This window comes from Alnus glutinosa, chromosome 14 (genome assembly GCF_958979055.1).
Source record: "Alnus glutinosa chromosome 14, dhAlnGlut1.1, whole genome shotgun sequence".
Classification (NCBI taxonomy): domain Eukaryota; kingdom Viridiplantae; phylum Streptophyta; class Magnoliopsida; order Fagales; family Betulaceae; genus Alnus; species Alnus glutinosa.
The window spans coordinates 17,725,316-17,747,460 of NC_084899.1; the positions used below are offsets into that span (position 1 = coordinate 17,725,316).

At 35.9% G+C, this 22,145-nt stretch overlaps 1 protein-coding gene and 1 pseudogene across 1 annotated transcript; one reads left to right on the forward strand and one right to left on the reverse strand.

Annotated features, from left to right (window-relative positions):
• The first annotated feature begins 7,046 nt into the window (after positions 1-7,046).
• LOC133857738 (crossover junction endonuclease EME1B-like) lies at positions 7,047-19,401 on the forward strand. The gene is made up of 12 exons (XM_062293068.1): positions 7,047-7,458; positions 7,624-7,779; positions 7,952-8,025; positions 9,605-9,787; positions 9,858-10,011; positions 10,136-10,245; positions 12,407-12,582; positions 14,671-14,734; positions 14,867-14,985; positions 15,290-15,379; positions 16,297-16,411; positions 18,838-19,401. Exons 1-12 carry the CDS (start codon positions 7,179-7,181, stop codon positions 19,015-19,017), a joined length of 1,701 nt encoding a protein of 566 aa, XP_062149052.1. The 5' UTR covers positions 7,047-7,178; the 3' UTR covers positions 19,018-19,401.
• On the reverse strand, positions 13,350-14,131 carry LOC133857425 (enoyl-CoA delta isomerase 2, peroxisomal-like; annotated as a pseudogene).
• Positions 19,402-22,145: the final 2,744 nt, after the last annotated feature.

Here is a 22,145-nt window from a genome sequence, read left to right on the forward strand (position 1 = left end):
TTGGACGCGTGTCTACAATAACCGGTACTGTAGACACGCGTCCAATTGTAGGGTTTTTTGTAGTGCTAGTTTATAACCCACGTATGCGCAGAGTCTTTTGGAGGAAACATCTGGAAAAATATAGTAAAAATATAAATAATAAAAAAGTAGTAAGGAATAGAAAAGTGTTAATATATATATTAGAGTACGCATCTCTAGCAGAATAGATAGAATATAATTTTTTCTTCTAGCTAGTGTAAATAGTAAATAGGCAGAAGAGCCTATTCACTATTTACATTACAAACAGTTTTTTATTGTTTTCTCTCTATTCCTTTATTTCTTCCACAAAAAATAATATTTAAATAAAATAAAAATATAATAGAGGCCTACTATCACTTTGTCCACAAATCAAATGCCTGAATATGCAAGGGAAAGCTGATTTCGATAAACTTGCAAGACTTAATTTTTCCACAACTTTCAAGTGCGTGGGAGTATCCTTCGACTCGTTCTTCTCCAACGCTCTCTTATCTAAAACTAAAAAATATCATAGCCGTCTTGCGGAGGAGGGAAGAGCCTCCATTCTTCTCTCGTTTGCCCTCCGATCCCCACCTTATGGTGTTTTTTTTCTACCAGTCTCAAAAGATTGGTTTATCCTTTAATTTTTTGCCTTTTCCTTTATTGCTATTTGATTTTCCTTTTTCTATCTAGAGTCTTCTCTAGAGCCTTCCGCCTCTTGTGAGGCCTTATCCATTGCCTTAGACTATTTATCTGATGTGATTCATCCCTATTCTTTTTAAGTGATTTCTTCATGTTCTTCTTCATTCTTCTACCTCCTAGCTTCGTTTTTGCAGCTCTGCCTACAACAAACCCAGCATTACAACAATCTCTCTCCTTTCCCACCTTCGATATCCGCTTTAAACCCCCATACAGTTCCCCTTCGGTGGTTTTCTCTCTTGTAAGTTAATTTTGAAGTTCAAGGTTTGGTATTTCAATGCTAGACCTATATTCTTTGTCTAACTACTCTTCACACGCGCCGCGCCATTGTCTTTGTCGATTGCTCCTTGCCTCTGCGTGCCTCTCACGCCTGACCTGTATCCACACGCGCCTCGCGCTCCACTGCTCAGACGCTCATCTCAGCCAACACCTTTTTTTTTTTATTTTTTTTTTTATTTTTTGGCTTTGAAGTGTTGCTTTTAGTTTTTGTGGGTTTCTTGTTGTATCTTTGTTTTTGTTTTTATGCTTTTTCCTTTGTTTGTTTTTGTGGTCGTTACCCAACAAATATTTGGGTATGGTTGAAAGGTATCTTGAAGGTCATGATCCTATTTATGTCACTTGCACTGAGGATTCGGAAAGAGTTAAAGGGTCTCGCGATGGTCATGCATGCCTTTGCCCACGCCTTGTTTTACCATCTTAATTGGTGGCAAGATTTCTTGGTATTCTTGCCAAAATCTATAGGACTGCGCCATTTATTTGATATATTCCCTTTTAATATATTTAATGTTGTGCAAATTTATTTAACTTACAAGTGCACGAATCGTTTGAAATATAACGTTTTGTAAGTGCGAGGTCGATCCCACAGAGAATTGTATTGCGAAAAATCAATCTCTATTCAAACTAATCCTATTTTAACCTAATTCCAAATTTAGGGTTTTTAAACAAAATAAAACCTAGACTTAACAAATCAAAAGATAGTGTTCTAAGGTTTTGGAATCCACACCCACCAAATCATAACTACATATTCTCATGCTCATCAACACATATTTGAAGTTCTTACATACAAATCTTAGGTATGCTCTACTTTGCTTAAAAAATCGTTTAAGTCATTCAATGAATCCGTTCTTTACACAAATCACAAAAGATGCTCAATGTTCCCCAAATTATCCATTGTACCCATTCAAAGAACAAATTACAATAGATACCCGATTTTTCACCAAATCATCAAATGTACCCGTTGAATGAAACACAATGAATACCCAATGTTTTGAAAAATAAAACCCAAGCAATCAATTAAGTGAGACAACCTCAAATCATCACTTGTATCTGGAAATCACAAGAGATACCCAAAAATCATTTAAAAAATCGAATAGGAGCTGAACAATTAGAAATCAAAAGCCCATAAACTCAAATAGCAATATAGCATAAACAAGCATGAAAACATAGTTGCTCTTCAAGGGTGATGTCTCATCCTCAACCTTAGTTGAGATTTAGCTATACATGACTAAGGAAAGCATAAATAAACAAAAATAATCCATTAAAAATCAAATGAACTTACAAAATATGGAAGTTCTAGATGAAAATCACCCAAGAACCCTAAAAGCTACTGAAAATGGCACCTAAGGCGCTTTCCAAGCGGCCTCCCCCGTCAAAAAAATGGGAAAAGAATGGTATTTATAGAGTTAGTTGGGGTTTCTGTGAATCCAAGTCATCACAAAACCAATCAATCGATTTTAGATGCGATCGATCGACATCGGGCAAAATGCACTCGATCGACTTGAGATGCGATCGATCGACGTCCCAGCGATTTCGGATTTCCCAGCTTTTTATGTATTTTCACTTGAAATTTGCCATTTTCTCTTAATGTCCTGCAAAAACGCAAAAACACTAAAACTAGCCAAAACATCAGAAAATAACAAAGTTAAAGGTCTAATTAGTGTAAATTAAGGGGTTCAAATATACAACATTTGACACTCATCAAATACCCCCAAACTTACATTTTGCTAGTCCCTTAGCAAAACAAAATGAAAAACAAAAGTCAAAGCATGAAACATAAGTCCTCTTTCGTGGGAGAAACGATTGCATTTAGCATATGCAACAAACCTTTTAAACCTCTAGGACTCCCTAATGGACGAGTGAAGTCTCGTGAGGGTTTGCCAAAAATGATACCCACAAACATTTAAACACTATGATGTCAATAAGAAAGAATTTTTACGCAAACCATGTTTCATATGTCATTAGCATGCTTAAAAAGACAAACCCCATCATCAACATCACCAGGGGATCCAACATCAAATCACTCATAAATGGACAATTAAGACATCACATATTCTTCAAAAGTGTAAAGTGAAATTAACATATAATCATGAGGTTTCAATTTAATCTCAAGATAAATACTTCAAAAATCATTGGAATCCCTATCAAATGAAACAACCAAGGCATATAAATTTTGTTTCTTCTTTCTTTCTTTCTTTCTATCTTTTCTTTTCTTTTTTTTTCTTTTTTTTTTTTTTTTTTTTAAATTTTTAAAATTTTTATGTAGGCTGTGCACTGCTTGGCTCCCTTTAGCTTTCTAATTGACCCATGTAACGAGTGTTGGGGCAGTGACTCCAAAACCAGATGGTCTTAGGGCATTAGATGTAGAAACACCAATATAATTACTCAAGTAAAAAAGGCTACAAGGCCAAACTAGCCATATGATCAACCAAATTGAAATTCTCACCTTTTAACGCGAACACTAGATGCTTAGTGAGACAAGAGGCCCGGTTACTCAATGAAAAACTCAAAATGATCTTATTCTCTCTCTCTCTCTCTAATTGAAATTCTCACCTTTTAACGCGAACACTAGATGCTTAGTGAGACAAGAGGCCCGGTTACTCAATGAAAAACTCAAAATGATCTTATTCTCTCTCTCTCTCTCTCTCTCTCTCTCTCTCTATATATATATATATATATATATATATATATATATATATATCAAGCCAATGTTATTTATAAATAGATCATCCAACAATTTTCAAAATACACAATTAAGCACAAATTCATACTCCACGGATTACATGCTAATGCGCTCGTGATAATTCAACTCAAAATAAGTGAAGTCTTACTAGTCCAAAAATAAGTCAAAAGACTCAGATTCCTAATGACATGATGTGTTCAAAACTTTAAGCAAGCCAATAAAATGCAAACCACAGCTACGGCTTAACTCAAACTTGACAACAACAATATTTTTTTTTTCTTTCAAAAATTTCTAGACAAAAAGACGACTAAAAATAAACAAATAAACAGACAAAATGTTTTTCCATACCCCCAAACTTGAATTACACATTGTCCTCAATGTGTAGTATAGAAATACATTACCAGAAGTAATTAAGGAAATATCAAGGTGTGAAAAAGGCCAGGGAGTCCCCCCAAACTTAAACACCAAACACCTGTTAACAAAGTTAATAACAACATTTCTCATAGAAACAAACATCAAAAGGTTAATTGCTGTCAGAAATAAAAATAAAATGATAAGAAATCAAATGAAAAATGAAAGAAATCAAATGTACATAAAGTAAAAGGGAAAAAGAAAATTTACTATGCCTTCCTCGATCACGTGGATGTCCAACTAATCCCTTCCACCATTTCTTCTTTAAAATTTGATATCCCTCTGGTAGAATGAGTTGCCTTCTTTGGTAGCCAACTTGCTTGCTTCGAAGGATCTTTTTTAGATGACGATTCTTAGATTTTTGACCTTGTGTGCATGGATCCTTGACAGTTTTGGCACAAGAGGGCTCTTTGAGATATTAAAGAATTGAAGCTTGAGGCTCATGAAGTGTCTCAAGAGGGATTGTGATGAAGGAATGAGCTTTAGTACTCATTTCCTTATCATTGGACGAATTTGGATTTGACGGGGGCGCTGTGTGCTCCAGGTGCTCAACAGACGCCAAGTACTCTACTTTCTCTTCCTCCTCAGCCGTTGAAAAAGATGTGTTGGGGATTGATACCTCAGTGGTTTCCCTATTCTCATGTCGTATCTCAGGAGTGGAGTCCAATAAGGCCTCATCTTGCTCAGGTACCAAATCAAGGTTGAATTTGAATTGATCACAGCTCTCTCCAAAAGGACCTTTCAGACTTGGTTCATTGACAATTTCCTCAAAAACTACCTCACTCTCAAGTGTGCTGGTGGCTTGGACATCCTCATAATAAGGATTGTTGAAATTATCCTCATCAATCATGTAGTGCCCTTCAGCTATCAACTGACCCTGAAGCTCTTCTTCCTCCATTATGTTTAACTTAGCAACTAGATGTTCGAATTGTCCTTCTAACCTTTGAATCGCTGAAGTGTTGGCCATAGTGACATCTTTAATCACTTGAATATTGGATTGGCCAGTTTTCTCCATAAATTCTATCAACACATCTTCCAATGATGACTCTGGTTGTAGATCTTGAATGATGGATTGGCCAGTTATCTCCATAAATTCCTTCAGCGTATCTTCCAATGATGATTTTTGAGGAAAGAGATCATATGATGAAGGATGGAGGACTTGGTTTTCGAATTGCGGATATTCATGATGATGCAATTCTTGAAATTGTGGAACACAATTTTCCATGACTTGAGCTTGACACGAGAAATCAGAACGGCTGCTCCAGTTCGGGTTGTAAAAATTGGAATGGTAAAATAGTAACAAAATATTAACAACACAAACTAAAACAAACTGATTTTTTATTTTTATTTTTTTTAACTTAGCTGCTTCCGGTTTGCTGCTAGCTGCAGACTTTCGCTCGATCAAATGTAGGTACGATCGATCGATCTTACAGGGCTCAAAATCTGCAGCAGCTGCAGAAACAGAATCCGAAAAAAAGGCAATTTTTTTTTTGTTAGATCATAAAACATAAACAAAGCAGCAATTATATGAAACAAAAATCTACCTAAACTAGTAGAAAAATAAAATCAATCTCTACAAACAAAACAATTCCTCAGCAACAGCGCCAAAAACTTGTTGTGCAAATTTATTTAACTTGCAAGTGCACGAATTGTTTGCAATATAGCGTTTTGCAAGTATGAGGTTGATCCCACAGGGGATTATGTTGCGAAAAATCAATCTCTATTCAAACTAATCATATTTTAACTCAGTTCCAAATTTATGGTTTTTAAACAAAATAAAACCTAGACTTAACAAATCAAAAGATAATGTTCTAAGGTTTTGGAATCCACACTCACCAAATCATAACTACATATTCTCATTCTTACCAACACATGTTTGAAGTTTTCACATATAAATCTTAGGTATGCTCTACTTTGCTTCAAAAATCGTTTAAGTCATTCAATGAATCCGTTCTTTACACAAATCATAAAAGATACCCAGTGTTCCCCAAATCATCCATTGTATCCATTCAAAGAACAAATCACAATAGATACCCGATTTTTTGCCAAATCATCAAATGTACCTGTTAAACGAAACACAATGAATACCCAACGTTTTGATAAATAAAACCCAAGTAATCAATTAAGTGAGACAACCTCAAATCATCACTTGTATCCGGAAATCACAAGAGATACCCAAAAATCATCTTAAAAATCGAATAGAAGTAGAACAATTAGAAATCAAAAGCCCATAAACTCAAATAGCATAAACAAGCATGAAAACATAGTTGCTCTTCAAGGGTGAGGCTTCATTCTCAACCTTAGTTGAGATTTAGCTATACATAACTAAGAAAAGTATAAATAAACAACAATAATCTATTAAAAATCAAAGGAACTTACCAAATATGGAAGTTCTAGATGAAAATCATCCAAGAACCCTAAAAGCTATTGAAAACGGCGCTTAAGGAGCTCTTCAAGCGGCCTCCCCCGTCAAAAAAAAAGAGAAAAAAATGGTATTTATAGAGTTAGCTAGGGTTTCTGCGAATCCAGGTCAGCTTTCTATGTATCCAGGTCAACTCAAAATCAATTGATCGATTTTAGATGTGATCGATTGATATCGGGCAAAATGCGCTCTATCGACGTTCCAATAATTTCGGATTTCCCAGCTTTCTATGTATTTTCACTTGAAATTTGCCATTTTTCTCTTAATGTCCTACAAAAACGCAAAAACACTAAAATTAGCCAAAACATCAGAAAATAACAAAGCCAAAGTCTAACTAGTATAAATTAAGGGGTTTAAATATATAACATTTAACACTCATCATTTAACCTGGTTGTTCTAAAGTTTATTATTGAATTGCCCAGTTTTTTTAATTATTTTTTATTGTAGTTATCCCTTTAATCATTCAAAAAATAAAAAAATGCACCTGGATCGAGACCTCCTTTGATCCAGACATGATACTTTCACTCTCCTAACCAAACGCGACCTATCCTCGTTCCCAAACACACCGCTTTGCCCCAACCATCCCGCGCTTATTCGAAGAAGAAACAGAAAAAAAAAACCCACCACTGCCACCACCACTGAACTCCACTCTCTCCTCCTATTCGCTTCCTACAGTTCCTCCAGCTCCCCAAAATGCCCCAGCCAATCCTCCTCTCCGACGACGAAGAAGAAAATGGGCTCTCAACCCCAGTCCATATCTCTTCCAAGAAACAACGCCGATTCGAACCGGACAACCCTGCGGCTCTGGTCCTTCTCGACGACCCGACCCCGAAGAAACCGGGCCCCACCTCCACGCCCTCCTTCGTTCCCGAGACCCCTATGTCCGCCTCAAGTTCGGTCGCAATCGTCAAATGCACAACGGGCTCATCGCATCCCCAAATTAGGGTTTCAGATTCTCAGAACAAGTTCTCCGGTTAGTTCGATTATTTATGCGTTTCAGCATTGTATGAATTGGATAAAATTCTCTGTTTTTAGCTGATTCTTTCAAAAGTTTTCTTTTGACTGTTAGAGATTTGTGCATACTTTTGGGTTGATATCGTTTTTGGATTGGTTTTAGCTCTGTTTGCTTTATTCTCAGGAATTTGCGGATTGATATGCTTGGAGTCTGACAATGAGTCTGAAAGTGGTCCTGGAAGGGAAAAGTGGAAGGAGAATGAAACGATGGGCACCGATTTTGACGCGTCGAGGGACTCGGATTGGAGTTCTAGAATTAACGAGTCCACGAGTTCTCTCGGTATGCTAATGTCGAATATGTATTTACTTTGTTTATGGTTGTTTTATGCGGAGGAAATACATTAGCTATGGTCTTTTAAAATGCTAAAAAGTAAGCGAAAAGAATTTCTATCACATGGATTTTTTTTTTGAAAATTATTTTGTTGATGGAAGTTACGGCAAATGTTTGGCAGGGAATGATAATATAATGCGAATGTTCGGGGACAGCTCTTTGCATTCGAACTCATTGCGAGATGATGTTCATCAGGTACTTCTTCTTGATGCATGGTGTCATGACCTTTTTTGTGATTTTTTGGGGGTTTAATTTTTAGTTTGTTTAAGGTTAAAGAGTAAGATGTCTCTTTGTGTTGTGACAATAATAATTTTAAGGATCCCCAATGAAGCAGAAAATAGCAGAATAGAAAATAAACCAATCGCATAAGACACTAAGATTTAAGTGGTTCGGCTTAATAAGCTTACATCTACTGGCGGAGATGACCAAGAGGAAATTCACTATCAAAAGAATGGAGTACAAAGAGTAATACAAAGAAGACCACTCAAACTCAAAAGTCCTAATACACCTAAATCTTACTCTCACAAAAAGGAGATATAATGACAAAAGAGAAACTCTTCTCTAAATTCTCTAAGTGCCTTGCAACACCATAAACGTGAGAAATATTGGGACTGAGAAATCTCACAAACGCACGTTGTGCGTAACTCTCTGTTTTCGTTTCTTCTCTACTGCCACAAAGTTACTGCCTCTCCACTCAATGACCGAGCATGAGGCTTCAATATATATTGGCTAAGTCGGTCATTAAAACTTCGGCATGAAGTAAAGTAAAAAACTTCTCCATTTAGTAAAGCTACGGGTGAGACAAAAGTGACAAAAGAAAGAATTCAACGGGGCCCACCATGACTTGTGAAATGCAAGTCATCATTATACGACACTTTGGCTTCGTGACTTTCTTATGTGGAAGTCTCAAGTTTAGATTTTTACATGTAATTGTATGCATCCTTGTGCATATCTTTAAAATTGAAGCTTGATTTTTTTGTAATGAGCTTTCTGTTACATTTTTTAAAGCAAGTCGATGTTTTTGTGTTAAAAGATGCAACTACGGTGCATAGTGGATTGTATTAACTATTAAAAGCAATTCTCCTATTGTGTTTTTATGCCTCACTATGTACTTTTTCGATTTTGGTAACATGGTGGCTAAATTATTTGACATTGTATTTTGTTGTTTTGAAAAATGTTTTTGCATAATTTGGTCGTATGTTTTTTTGAGGAATAAATGTATCTTCACACCCATTTTATCACACTAGTTGACATGGCATGAGTTGAATGACCATTTAAAAAGCAAAACCTTTTCTACCTCCATTTAGCTCATACTACGTCACTAGTGTGAAGTGAGTGTGATAAAATGAGTTTTAAGTGTAGCATTACTCTTTTTTGAGATGTACAGGTATCTCATATTCTGTTGTGCATTTGTGTCAATGGCAATCAATTGAAAAATTTAAAAGCGGGGTAGGGTAGACATGTAAATTAATTTGCACTAATATGTTAATTTTTGACAAATTAATGCAACCGACCACCCCACCTGCCCATTAATTTGTTAATTTTTACACTAACTTGGACAGTGACGTGGAAATTGCAAATTATTCTCGAATAAGGATTTTCATTGTAGAATTTTTTAGTTTATGGGGACATTGCAAATGACTTGTATATTGGGTATATAGCTACAATTAATCCTATCACTTTGAATTTTCTAATTAAGGTGTTGTTGTACCACCAATTTTATGCATCTTTCACTTTACTTGGGACATTCAATGACTTGATGACCTATTAGCAGGTATATGATCATCTTGACAAAGATAATGTTAGTATGGAGCAGATCAATGACAATGTAAATCAGAAAAGGAGAACTAAAGTTGATGCTGAGAAGAAAAGTATGATGGACAGAGCTATGGGAAGGAAGAAGATGACGCAAGAGGAAAGGATTCACTTAATGGAAGAGAAGAAACTAAAGAAGGAAGTAAGTTTTAATGATGTGAATTACTGTTTTGTTTTAACATGTAAGTAGCTGACGGGAATACATTGTAAAGCAAGAGAAGTTGCAAAAAGCAGCCCAGAAGGCTGAAGCTGCAGAGATGAAAAAATTGCAGAAAGAAAAGCAAAAGTGGGAGAAAGGGAAGTTTGCTCTAAAATCCATTGTGGCTGAAATCGATGCTAAAGTAATTGAACTGGGGTCAGTTGGAGGTGAGTTTTTTTCCCCCTTTCCAATATTCTTCTTATTATTCCCAAGTAGGTGATTGAGTTAAACTGTTAAGATATCTCAGTTATCTTCAAATATCTTGTGCTGAGTTTTACCTCCTTACTTTAGGACATCTGCTTACAAGGTTCGCTGAAAAGGGGCTTACATACCGTATAACTTCGAATCCAATTGAAAGATCAATTGTGTGGACTATGACTGTTCCAGAACATATCTCACAGGTACGAATTATCTGGAAAGTCCCCAAAATCATAATGTTTGGAGAGAGAAGACAGTAGTTAGTTCTTAGCATAGTTCTTAACAAAAGAACAGGGCCTTTACTCTTATCCTCTGTTTAATCCTCTCTTCTAAATCTGACTCTGCAAAGCTGAGGACCATTCCGCCTCTTTGGGTTGAATTAACCACATCATAGGTTCACAGAAAGTTAAAATTGTGTTCAATAGGAAAAAAAGAGAAGTAGAAAAGAGTCCTCTCACCTAAATAATGTTTCAACCCCCATTATTTACTGCCAACATGGTTAATCAAGGTGCAGTGATGTGGATTGTCCTGGTTGAATCCACAGCCATGTTGATAGTAAAGTAAGAACCCCCCCTCCCGTTGGGGCAGTGCAAGTATGATTCAGTCCTGAGTCTGCTACATTGCCAAGAGACTTTATCAACTAGGCTAGTTGGCATCCACATCTATGATGATTTGAACAAGGGAAGTCCTCTGCTGTGTTTTATTTGATAGTTGTAAAGGGTCAATTGATTAGATCCCACAAAAGCTTTCTAACATAGAATGTTGTCTTCTTTTATTTTTTATTTTTTAAACTTATTTCCTATTGTCTTGTTGCTATGTCACTATTGGAGGTGAATGATGATGTTATCTCATTCTTCTGGGGCCTGTAATTGAGAAAGCTGGTTTTAGGATTAGTGAGACATATTCAATAGTTGATGGTGAGTGCACAGAAATTTTGCTTACCGATCAGCAATACTGTATCTGGAATCATCAACAAGGGACCATTACCAGAACTTAGGGAAGGATGGGGACATGTTGGTTGTTGAGATATTTAGATGTCTCGTAATGGTACAAGCAGTTCCATTTTCTTATCCGCATTATTTTTCTAGGTGAGTGGTGGCTTTAGAATTTACAGTAAAACATCAGTGAAGAAACAGTTAAGTGGAGTCTGATTATCATATTCTGATATATGTATTGACAACTGGCTGAAGATTACGTATGATTAAGGTGTTTGAGAAATTCTGCAATTGTTGCTTCTATACATATTATAAAGGGCTTTGTGGCTTCTGCTATGTGGAATGCTCTCTTTACTCAATTTGGTATGTCTTGGGTTATGCCTAGAAGAGTTATCGACTTGTTTGCTTGTTGGTGGAATTCTAGAAGATTGAGGAGTGCTGTGATTTGAAAGATGGTGTTAATCTGGATTTTTTTGGTGTGTTTGGAAGGAAAGAAATCATAGCTATTTTAAGGACTTGGAGAGTTTCATAGAGGATATTTTAGCTTTGTTTTTTCATACTCTGTATATTTGGACAGTGGCTTTTTTATCCCCATTGTCGCTTAGTTATGTCGATTTTCTTGTTCGTTTTTCTCTTTTTAGTTAGGTGATTCATTTTGTATGTTTCCGGTGTACATAGGGGCGCCTTACGCTTTCAATAAGACTTGATTTACTTATTAAAAAAATAAAGGGCTATGTGAGATTTTACCCTTCCTAGCATTGATCTGAGGTCATTTTTCTTTTAAACTGCTAGATCTCCTATAAGTGTGCATATCTTCTTATTTCTTACTCCTCTTCCTTTAATAATATGATCTTATCAGAGTAGTAATGGTTAATGGTCAAAAGCTAGCTTAGATGGGGATTCTGAACTCTGGAAGCTTATCAAGCATGTCAGCTTTTAGTTGCTATACTTTAGGAGTTTGATAGGTGTACAGAACACTTCATATACAAGCTTTTCTCTTCATGAAAATGTAGCTGGATTGAATTGTTTTATTTCTGAATGTTCTTTCGCTGCTCATTACTCGTCATTTGAAGATTGACTTCTGGAATTATCCCTGTTTCTATTATGGAGAACTGCATTTTGTTAGAGTTTTCTCTATATATTTCCTGCTGTTTACTGCTAGTGTTACAAGAGTTGGCAGTGATTTTTTTTTTATTTTTTTTTATTTTTTTTTTATTTTTTTTTTATGGTTATCTTGTTTATCTGTTTTCTTTCCAGATGGTTTTGAGTAGAGATGGAACATATATTATTTACTCTGCTAATCAGAGTTTTCTCTGTATTTATATTCGCCTGATACATACAGATAATGTTTGCAACAGTGCACCTATATCCCTGCACATAGTTGCTATGGCTATTTTTTGACATAAGTTAGCCTTGTTAATTATTACAGATTTCTTCTAATGGAATGGAGATTCCATACATATTGTTCGTATATGAAGCCGAAGAATTCTGCAATCTTGTCATCAATGAATCTCTTCTCGATCACGTTTCCAGTGTTCGAAGTCGTTACCCAAGTTACACAATTTGCTGCCTCACCAGTAGGTTAATGTCATATATTAATAAAAGGTGCGATTGAATTCTACTCTAGTGTAGCAGTTCATTCCTTTGTTCTTTTCACTTTAAGAATATTATATGTATTATATTGAAGGGATTTTGTGTCCTACTCGACCTATAATTATGATCAATGGTTTTAATAGATGAGGTAGTGAAGTATCTGCAATGCTTTTATATGAGCATGAGAAAGCCTCAAAGCCTCATGCTGCATTATGCATGACGCTTATTTTCTTTTCCTTTTTCTTTCTCTGACCTATATTACAGCGCTGTTTAAATCAAATTGATATATTTATGATGGGCAGAGGAAGAACACTGCAATAGTTGTATGACAAAATTAAATGCCACTATAAGTTATTTAGAGATGTAAAACTAGCCAGTTTTCTATTTTATTTTTATATTGGGTAAATTATATTTTCCCACCTAGACTACCACCCCCTTTAAAATCTTCCATCTAAACTTTTTATTTCTATAATCAACACCCTATTATATTGAAGAATTTGTTTCAATGTATCCCTTCATCAAAATCAGGTATTACGAAAAATGCAACATGTACACTACTTGTGCATAGTGTACATGTTGCATCCTTTCTACAAAATTAATGAAATTACCTGTGGTCAATTGGTACATCTGTTTTGTTCTCCCAAGGTGATGGAACAAAGAAAACCAAGAATTAAATAAAGGCACATTAAATCTGACATCCACAACAAAGAAAATTGAGAATTTTGAATATCATATTCAGGTTTGAAAGAAACATCACTTTTTGGGGATTAACATTTCTCTCACACCATAACTTCAGTTTCAACCACACTCTCCATGCTATCGTGTGCCGAGTCCATGGTTCCCATCCTCACCGCCTTGATGAGTAAGATGTCGTTCCAAGTCGATCTTGGACCTCATTAGAGCCATGAAGTAATTGGGGAAGGTGATCTCGAGGTCAACTTCACTCATGTAAAACATGCCTCTATTGTCTTTCATAAGGACATAGTCATGGTTTAGAATGAGGATGAACCCGACAGTGGTGGCATGGCCAGCGAAGACGGAGATGGTGGGAATTGTGAGGGAGAGAAGTGCATTGACGACCCGACTAAAGGACTCGACCATGTGACAGGGCTGCTTGCGAGCATTGGAGGTGGAGCCAGTGCCTTGGGCCTAGGCAATCTCCAAGCCGTAGGAGAAGAACTTGCTGTGGGCAGTGTTATAAGAGCCGAGCTGCAGCCGGCTTGGGAGGGAGCCAAGATGAAGGGAATTGATGGCAGTTGGGCTGAGCTGATCCTCGTTGTCTTCGGTCAGTGTTATGAAGAAGTGGTCACGTTTCTTTAATGTGCACGTGGTAGTGGTTAGGTGGTGATGATTGAGTCTTGAAAATTGTCTATAGTCAATTCCATGATCACAATGTGTAAGTTGTCTAGGAACTTGTTCTTGGTATATGAGGCCTCAACAATGAAGGTTCTGCTGAGTTTGAGATTGATGTTTTGTTAACTTGAGTTGGGTATGAATTTGTAGATATAATTGGAGGATAATTGTCTAACAACTTATTGTATGTGGTGTAGAACAGAATCATACAATTATGTGCAGAGGGTTAATTTTGTTATTTTATTTACCAAGGATGCACGTGTAGCACAGATGTTGTATTTTTCATCCAAATTTAATGTTGGATTTTGATGGACAGAAGACATTAAAACAAATACTTTGAAAATTGGGGGTTGCTTGTAAAAATTTAAAATTCAGAGGGGAGATCAGATTGCAAATGTGGTTGGAAATTATATATTTTCCTGTCTTTTCAGTTGTCAATAAGAGCTTGTTATCCTTAAAACCTATTTGGCTCATTTGTAACTATGTTGCGTTCTCTTGGGTGTAAGCTTTCAAATAAGGATATGCAACAATTCCTGAATTTCGATCGACTGGAGTTCTATAATCCTACTGCAGTGCATTCTTTATTTTTCGTTATAGTATCTTTTGCTTCTTTTTTTTTTTTTTTTTTTTTTTTTTTTTTTTTTTTTTTTTTTTTTTTTTTTTTTTTCCCCATGGGTTTGTGCTTGATAATGCTGTAATACTAATTTCGTATTACTAATTGAAACATTGGCCTTGGCACTACTTTAGGGAACAGGAAAAGTACAAGAATCCGTCAAATAATAATGGTTGGAGTCGTCCACCTGTTGAGGAGGTTGAGCTGCTACCCCAAGTTTAACATGATTATGATAAATATCTTTGCTTTTAGATTTTCATAGGTTTTTTTTTTAACCCTCAAGAGTTTTGATATTTGTTTATTTTTTGTTATCCAAAAATTTTCTTACAGGTGATGGCAAAATTAACCACTCATTTCAGTAAGGTTCATTCCAGGCAATGCATGGATGAAGCTGAACTAGCTGAACATGTTGTTGGTTTGACCTCCAGCCTGGCATCTTGCCAATATAGGTAGTAAGTTCCTGTGTGTTTTTTTGTGTTGCATTTGGAACGTTATTATGGTTTCGATTATTGATTGAAAATAATACAAGTGTTTAATACAATTTAATGCTGTGCCACCACATGGGATGTAAGCATAAATGTAAGATTATCTAAGTAACAATATAAACAGATGGATTAATAATTTTACATGGTTCTTTTATTAATAAGTAAGTTTCACTAGCTCTGTACTATAGTTTTCACCTTCTCTCTCAGGCTTATTAATATTTTGGCTGTTCAATATTCTGAATCTACCTTTTGCTTTAATAAACTGCAGAAAGAAGTTGACGCGCCTATCTGTAAATGCTAATGGGTCCGTGATTCCTAAGGATGCTGTTGACCGGAATCTAATTAAAAAGAACTTATGGTGAGCATTTTTTTTCTTCGAATTGTATTAATCATCAATTTATTCCAACAAAAAGCATGTTAACTATCAAATGTTGCGTATCATTGGTTTCATTCATATTGATATGTTATCATTTTCTTTTTTCAAATTTTACTTGTGGTTCAGTATTCAACTTCACTTGCCTTTTTGTTTTCATTTGTCCAACAGTTGGCACTAAGAAATTATAATGTGACTTCGTAACATGTGTTCAATTTCACTAAGTTAAGACTCCTCTCTTGTATTTGTTGTAGAAAGGTGAAACTTCTAACTTTATACTTCCTGTGTACTTAGGGGCTTTGTAGTTGGGCTATCTGAGTTTTCTGTGGGTTTTCTTGGGTTTTTTATGTGGGCTAGCTGAGTTGTCCCTGTGTATACTTCCTGTGTACTTAGGGGCGCCTTACGCTTTTTTAATGAAATTTTCTTACTTATAAAAAAAAAAAAAAAAAAAAGGTGAAACTTCTAACTTTAAATGTTAGTGGTGCAAAAGAGGGGACGGATGTCCAATGTGTAAAGCGTGCTAGGTTTTTGTGTAGGGGTTTCTTAGGAGTGGATAAAAGGCTATCTTAAGGTCTTTAACAAATGTAATATTCTTTTGTATATATGCGTGATGCTTGCGTCTTGTTTATAACGTGGTCTTTTGATACTCCATCTGAATCTGTAGATTGAAACTTACTGAGTGGCAAAACTATATATAGGGTGTTACTCAGTTTGTGTACTTAGCCAAGAATTTGAACTTGATTTTAAGACGTCAATGCTCTAGAAAGAGGATCATTATGTGGAGTTTAACCATTCCTCTATGCACTATTAATTTGTTTGCTAATCTATATATTTTGATGCCTTTATTTATTTATATGCAAAAATCAACCATATGTGTTTCTGACTTTGCTTTAAACATCCAGGTTGAAAGCTTTGATATCAATTCCAAAGGTTCAGCCACGATTTGCTACTGCTATTTGGAAGAAGTACCCCACCATGAAATCTCTTCTAAGTGTCTACATGGACCCTAGTAAATCAGTAAGTATTAGCAACTCCATTTTTTATCTTTGAGCCCTTTGATTGATGTGACACTACATTAGCAACTCCAACTACCTTAGTAGTTGGAGGGTTTTTGGCAACTCCAAAAAAATTTAAAATATGCACAAAACTATTATTTTTTATACCATGACCCTAACAATGATGACTTTTTCACCCCCTTAGATGGCTAGATGATTTAACTTTCTACGGTTGCATATGTCTATTGCAAACTAGAAAAATTTTGTTTTCGAAAGGGAAGTTATTTTTAAAGATTATTTTTTAGACATATAACTTTTGTATATAGTTATGACTTATGATTTAGTATGAAATTAAGTTTAAGTCTTGTCTGCTTTTATTTTACATAAACGTGCACACACACATAGAGGGAATATATATATATATATATATATATATATATATGTAAGTTCAGACCCCCCACGCAAAAAATCTTGGTTCTGCCCCTGTGTGTAGGCCTATTTTACACTGTTCAATATGGGTTTTTTGTACTTGGTTGTTAAAGTTACTCATACAATTCTTATTTATAAAAAAAAGGTACACAAATGGCATTAATTTTCTATAGGCTGTTTGCATAACTTTGATCAGTCTCCACAACATAGATTATTGGATTAGAACTGCGATCTGATGGAATGCAATAATATTACATTCCATGATAAAACTTTCGAAGGCAGCAGTACAATTTAATATCCATGGGACATCTGAAAGGAGCCCTTTTTTGTGCTTCTCTTAGATTTTATGTTCAAAATTATGTTTTTTTATTTTTATTCTTCTTTTTTTTTTTTAATTATTATTATTTTTTTTTATTTTTATAAGTAATCGAGATATTATTAAAAACATAAGGTGCTCCCAGGTACACTGGGTGGTATACACAAGAGAAAACACCTAACTAGTAGGAGCAAAATAAAACAAAAGCAACAGTCGAAAGATAAATGGCGTGGAAGAATAAAGACTTAGGAGGCGTTTGGTACGCAGAATAACTATTCTATTAGGAAAAAGAATAGTTATTTCTATGAATAGAAGGTGGAATGGAATAGCTATTGCCATTCTTCAGTTTGGTGGCAACACATATTCTCTTATTGGAATTAAATCAAAATTACTAAAGTACTCACATTTTTTTAAAAATAAAAAAATCCTTAGGTCCGTTTGTTTAAAGTGGAACTCCAGCAGTTGGCGGCGGATTCCGGCTAACTCTGGTGAACTTCGGCAGCCATGCGACAGATTTTGGCTAACTTTGACAACCAGCGGCGGATTATAGCGTATTAAAAAAAAACATTGTGGGTTTTTTAGAAAATATAGTCTATTCCTAAGAAATAGCTATTCCTCTAATTTTTTAGAGGAAATTTAAGGAATAGTCATTCCAATGAGAATGGCTATTCCAAGGCTAAAAATCTTACCAAACTATGGAATAGTTATTTCATTCTATGAGTTTAATCCTTGTACCAAATGTACCCCTAATCTCCTCCAGAGACTTAATATCCAAAATTATGTATGTCGCTCTTCTTGTATGATATAAGATATTAGAAGGGCTTGTTTTGTTACTGTCATATCTATAGACTTATTTGGAAAACCCTTGGTTTTTTTTTTTTTTTTCAAAAGGGAAATTTTATTTTGAGGGTTAAATTTGGCTGTCCCTTTCAAGGATTGTGTGGGAGTCAAGGACAGTCATTGCATTTGACTACTAGTTTGAGTTAAGAGAGGATATTACTTTTTTATTTTAAGAAATGAATTTACAGCTACAATTTTTCTGTTTACTGAACAAAATCTAGGTGATCTGAACCCACCTGGATAAATTATTGGATTCTTAAATTGCCTTGTGAATTTGTCTATGCAGATGACAATTCAAAATATCATGGTCACCACCAGGAAAAGTCAAGTTCACAAACCTGTAAAAATGTGTTGCCACATGCCTTCTGTAGCCAAGTGGTATTTCTCCCCCCTTCAGAGGGGAGAGGCCTTGAGTTCAACCAATGTTTCTTTTTTGGGGGGTGGGGAAGGGTGTGTTGATCTGAGGAGGGGAGAGCTCCCCTCTACATTGTGCAGTTTTTCCATACTAGAAATAGAAAAAACGAGGAAGAAAAAGCAAAAGAAAAAGAGGGCACGTCTATTTTTTACTGAAGTAATGAAATTTTACATGTTCTCAATAATAACATATAAAATAGAAAGAAATAGAATTACAATTTTGTCTGGGACTGATATATCTTTCCACATTTCCTAGACATCTCGCAAGCAGAGCATCTTATTTAGATTTGAATACTGATATGCTTCCATTAGGACTATGGATGCTTCCTACTTCATAATTTAACTTCTGTGTTCTGTTGGCAGCCAAGAAATGACCCTCAAATCCTAGTTTGTTTTCCTCCTGTAAAGAAAAATTAACTTCTTTAGTTGGATCTTGTATCAACTGACAGGTGCACGAAAAGGAATTTCTCCTCAAGGACTTGACAACTGAAGGGCTGCTTGGTGAGGACAGAAGATTAGGTGAGGTTTGTTCAAAGAGAGTGTACAGAATACTTATGGCACAAAGCGGAAGCATCAAAACTGATGATGTTGAGAATGGTGCTGATTTCTTCATAGGCCAATCATCTTAAAATCTCTACATTGTATTGGTTGCCAATCCTCTATAATTATATGTACAAAAGTTAGAGGTTTGTATGTACCCCATCATCATGTTCATCATTTGCAGTTTCTCTGAGATAGTTGCAGATGGAATTCACTCTTGCAGGTGGTCCCTCAACCTCATTAGATAGGCTTGTTGACAAGCTGATGTGAACCAAATGCATGACCAGTATATATGAGTTGTTCTTTGACGTGGGTCAACTAAGGTTGACTTAGGCTACTAGTAGACCTTGCTACATCAATTTTGTGAGATATGGTATGTAGTACTAGTCATTTTATTAACCGTGTATAATCAATGTGCTTAGCATAAACGATCTTTATGATACAATTTACAAGTATCTGGGATTTTTTTGGAATCGAGAGATGCTATAGTATTTCCAATGGCTCATGCTGAATTGTAGGGAAATCTTTTTGAAATTTCTTGTTAATTTATTCTTACACACAGGAAGGAATGCACTCTGCAATGATTTATTTATTTTTTTTAAAAAAATACATTTTAGCCTTTCAAATTGCCAGCCATTTTAGAAGTAGCCCCTTGAACTACTAACACTTGGACTTTTGCCCTTCAAACTACCAAAAAGTTTAAAAAATGCCTAATTTGTCGAAATATGCTTATAATACTCCTGTCACGTGTCATTTTTCAATTAAAAAAATAATAATAAATTTTTTTTAAAAAAAAAACTAAGAAACTAAAAAAAAATTATAAATTAAAAATTATAAACTTGAAACTAATTTTTTTTTTTTTTTTTTTTTAAAAGAAAATGGGTGTTGGGGGGTGGTTGCCAGGGGTGGGGGTAGCCTGCGAGCCACCCCCCAAAGGTGCCGGCCGACTCCCTAGGGCCGAAAGCCACCCCTAGATCCATTTCGAGGTCGCCTTCGCCTTGGGGTGGCTGCGTTGCCACCCTCCATACACCCAATTTTTTTTTTTTTAAAAAAAAAAATTACAAAAAGTGAATATTTTAATTTTTAAAATTTAATTTTTTAATTGAAAAATGACATGTGACAAGGGTATTATATGTATATTTCGATAAAATGGTCATTTTGAAACTTTTTGGTAGTTTGAAGAGCCAGAGTCCAAGCGTTGGTAATTCGGAGAGCTACTTTCAAAATGACTAGCAGTTTGGAGGGTTAAATTGTAATTTTTTCTTATTTTTTATTTTAATTTTTTTAATGTACTGCAAGAACTACAAGTCCTAACCCCATCAATGAATTGGAAGCATGTTTCAATCGAACCTAAAGGTATTTAAAAATCAAAAAAAAAAAAAAAAAAAAAAAGGTAACTTTTATCGATGAATTTCTTCGAATCGAGTTCTTTTAGGACTACATATATTACCACCCGAGTCATACTTTGAGGGTGAAGGTGCCATTTGCCTCAAAAGTCAAAAGGGTATTATTGGCTCTGAAACATTGAATTTAAAACGTTCATAAATTGTTTGCTAAACACACTCAAAGGGCACGTTCAATGATATTTTCTCTCTTATTTATTTATTTGGAGCAAGATATTTTCTCCTTTATTATATATATATATTGTCTTTCCCAATTTGGACTAGAATGAAAGCACAAGCAGTGTATTAAAGCAGGGCCATAATTTTTATTTTTATTTTTTTATTTTTATTTTTATTTTTTTTAAACAAACAGATAACTTCATTACTGAATATAAGTCCCAGAGGGAATTACACTTGACCAAAAGGCCAATAACAAGACAAGAGGAGTTCATACATGCCCGAAGGCAAACACCACTGCCCGAAGGCCATTTGTGACCGGAGATAAAGAAACTCCATCCACTAAGTCAGGAAAAACCAGACTTAAAAGCAGCTACTAAAGGTAGACTGTGAAAAGATCCAGAATATACAAAAACAACATCTACCCAAATAATAAATAAACATTACAAAGATCATACTTGAAGTCCCTCTAAACAATAAAGCACAACTTAGCACATAAAAGAGAGAGATCTAGCAAAAAGCCATTAAACAATCCCAAAATGTCCAAAAATTACAAAGGTAGACTGAAACAGAAGACACCAAACAGAGACTACAACCCAGAGCCGGCAGAAGGACAGGCGGATTTCGCCAATAATACCACCCAGCCGAAGAAACACCGCCGGAAGCCCCCTCCCCACCGTGCAATACCAGAAAATGGTGAAACATGACTGTCACGCGCGCAAAAGAGCGAAAACCCCTCTGGCGCATGCAGCCCACGCTCTGAACTCCGACGACCGGCGTGACCTGTGTGACTGGCAATAGGAGCGGACGGCGACAGAGATTCCGACCAAAGGGCGCGTGTCTAGCGGAAATCAACGAACAAGCGTAGATCTGGCGTCAAACATCTGAAAAAACAATAAAAACCGGCAAAAAAACAACACTCCTCCAACAACACAAATCCAGCCACTCTCCCAACCAAACCAGACGAGCGTAGAACCATCTGCCTGAGCCAAAGAAAAAAACTCACCATAGCCCAAAAGCTAGGTGAAACATCAACCCCCACCGAAACAAAAAACCGAGGGGAACAAAAACGCTCCAAAGCCCTAAGTTAGGAGCCACCACCACCTGGAGAGGGAGACGTGAAGCCTCCCTCTCCCAACAAGAAACAACCGCAAAAACCCCTCTCTAAACGGGAAAAAAAATCAGGAGCTTCTCTCTCCTTGAGAAGCCACCGACCCCAAGCAGGGCCATAATTGATAAAGCCTTTGAGACAGTATCAGAGTGCGTAGTCTAACCAATAAAATAAAATAAAATAAATAACCCCTCGTCATTTCTCTTCTCACAATGTTGAGACTGGGCACTTGACGAGGTTGGATCCTCCACAATCCAATAGCATTAGCACGTAAAGTTAACATCGTCCTCTCTCTAGATGCTTCTCTCTAGAGGTGAGTGTTGCAGTCCCTGGTTGGTTTTTACTGACTAGGTGTTTGATCGTTGTTTTGGAAGGGGTAGAGCTTTGGTCTTTCCTAGTTTTCTCTCCTAGGTAAAGGATGGAAGAGTTAATAGATAGAATGGGTGGTAGATTGAAGCTTTCGGATGGGGAGAGTATAGGTATCACAATTACAGCGGACGATACAGCAGACTTGCGACTGAAGAGTGGTCGTTGCCTTGTTGGACGT

Excerpts from the sequence above, each read along its gene's own strand:
- LOC133857738 (XM_062293068.1), top strand. The coding sequence starts at position 7,179 with ATGCCCCAGCCAATCCTCCTCTCCGACGACGAAGAAGAAAATGGGCTC. Across the intron at positions 14,735-14,866 it reads GTCGTCCACCTGTTGAGGAG|GTGATGGCAAAATTAACCAC; the intron begins GTTGAGCTGCTA and ends ATTTTCTTACAG. Across the intron at positions 15,380-16,296 it reads CTAATTAAAAAGAACTTATG|GTTGAAAGCTTTGATATCAA; the intron begins GTGAGCATTTTT and ends TTAAACATCCAG.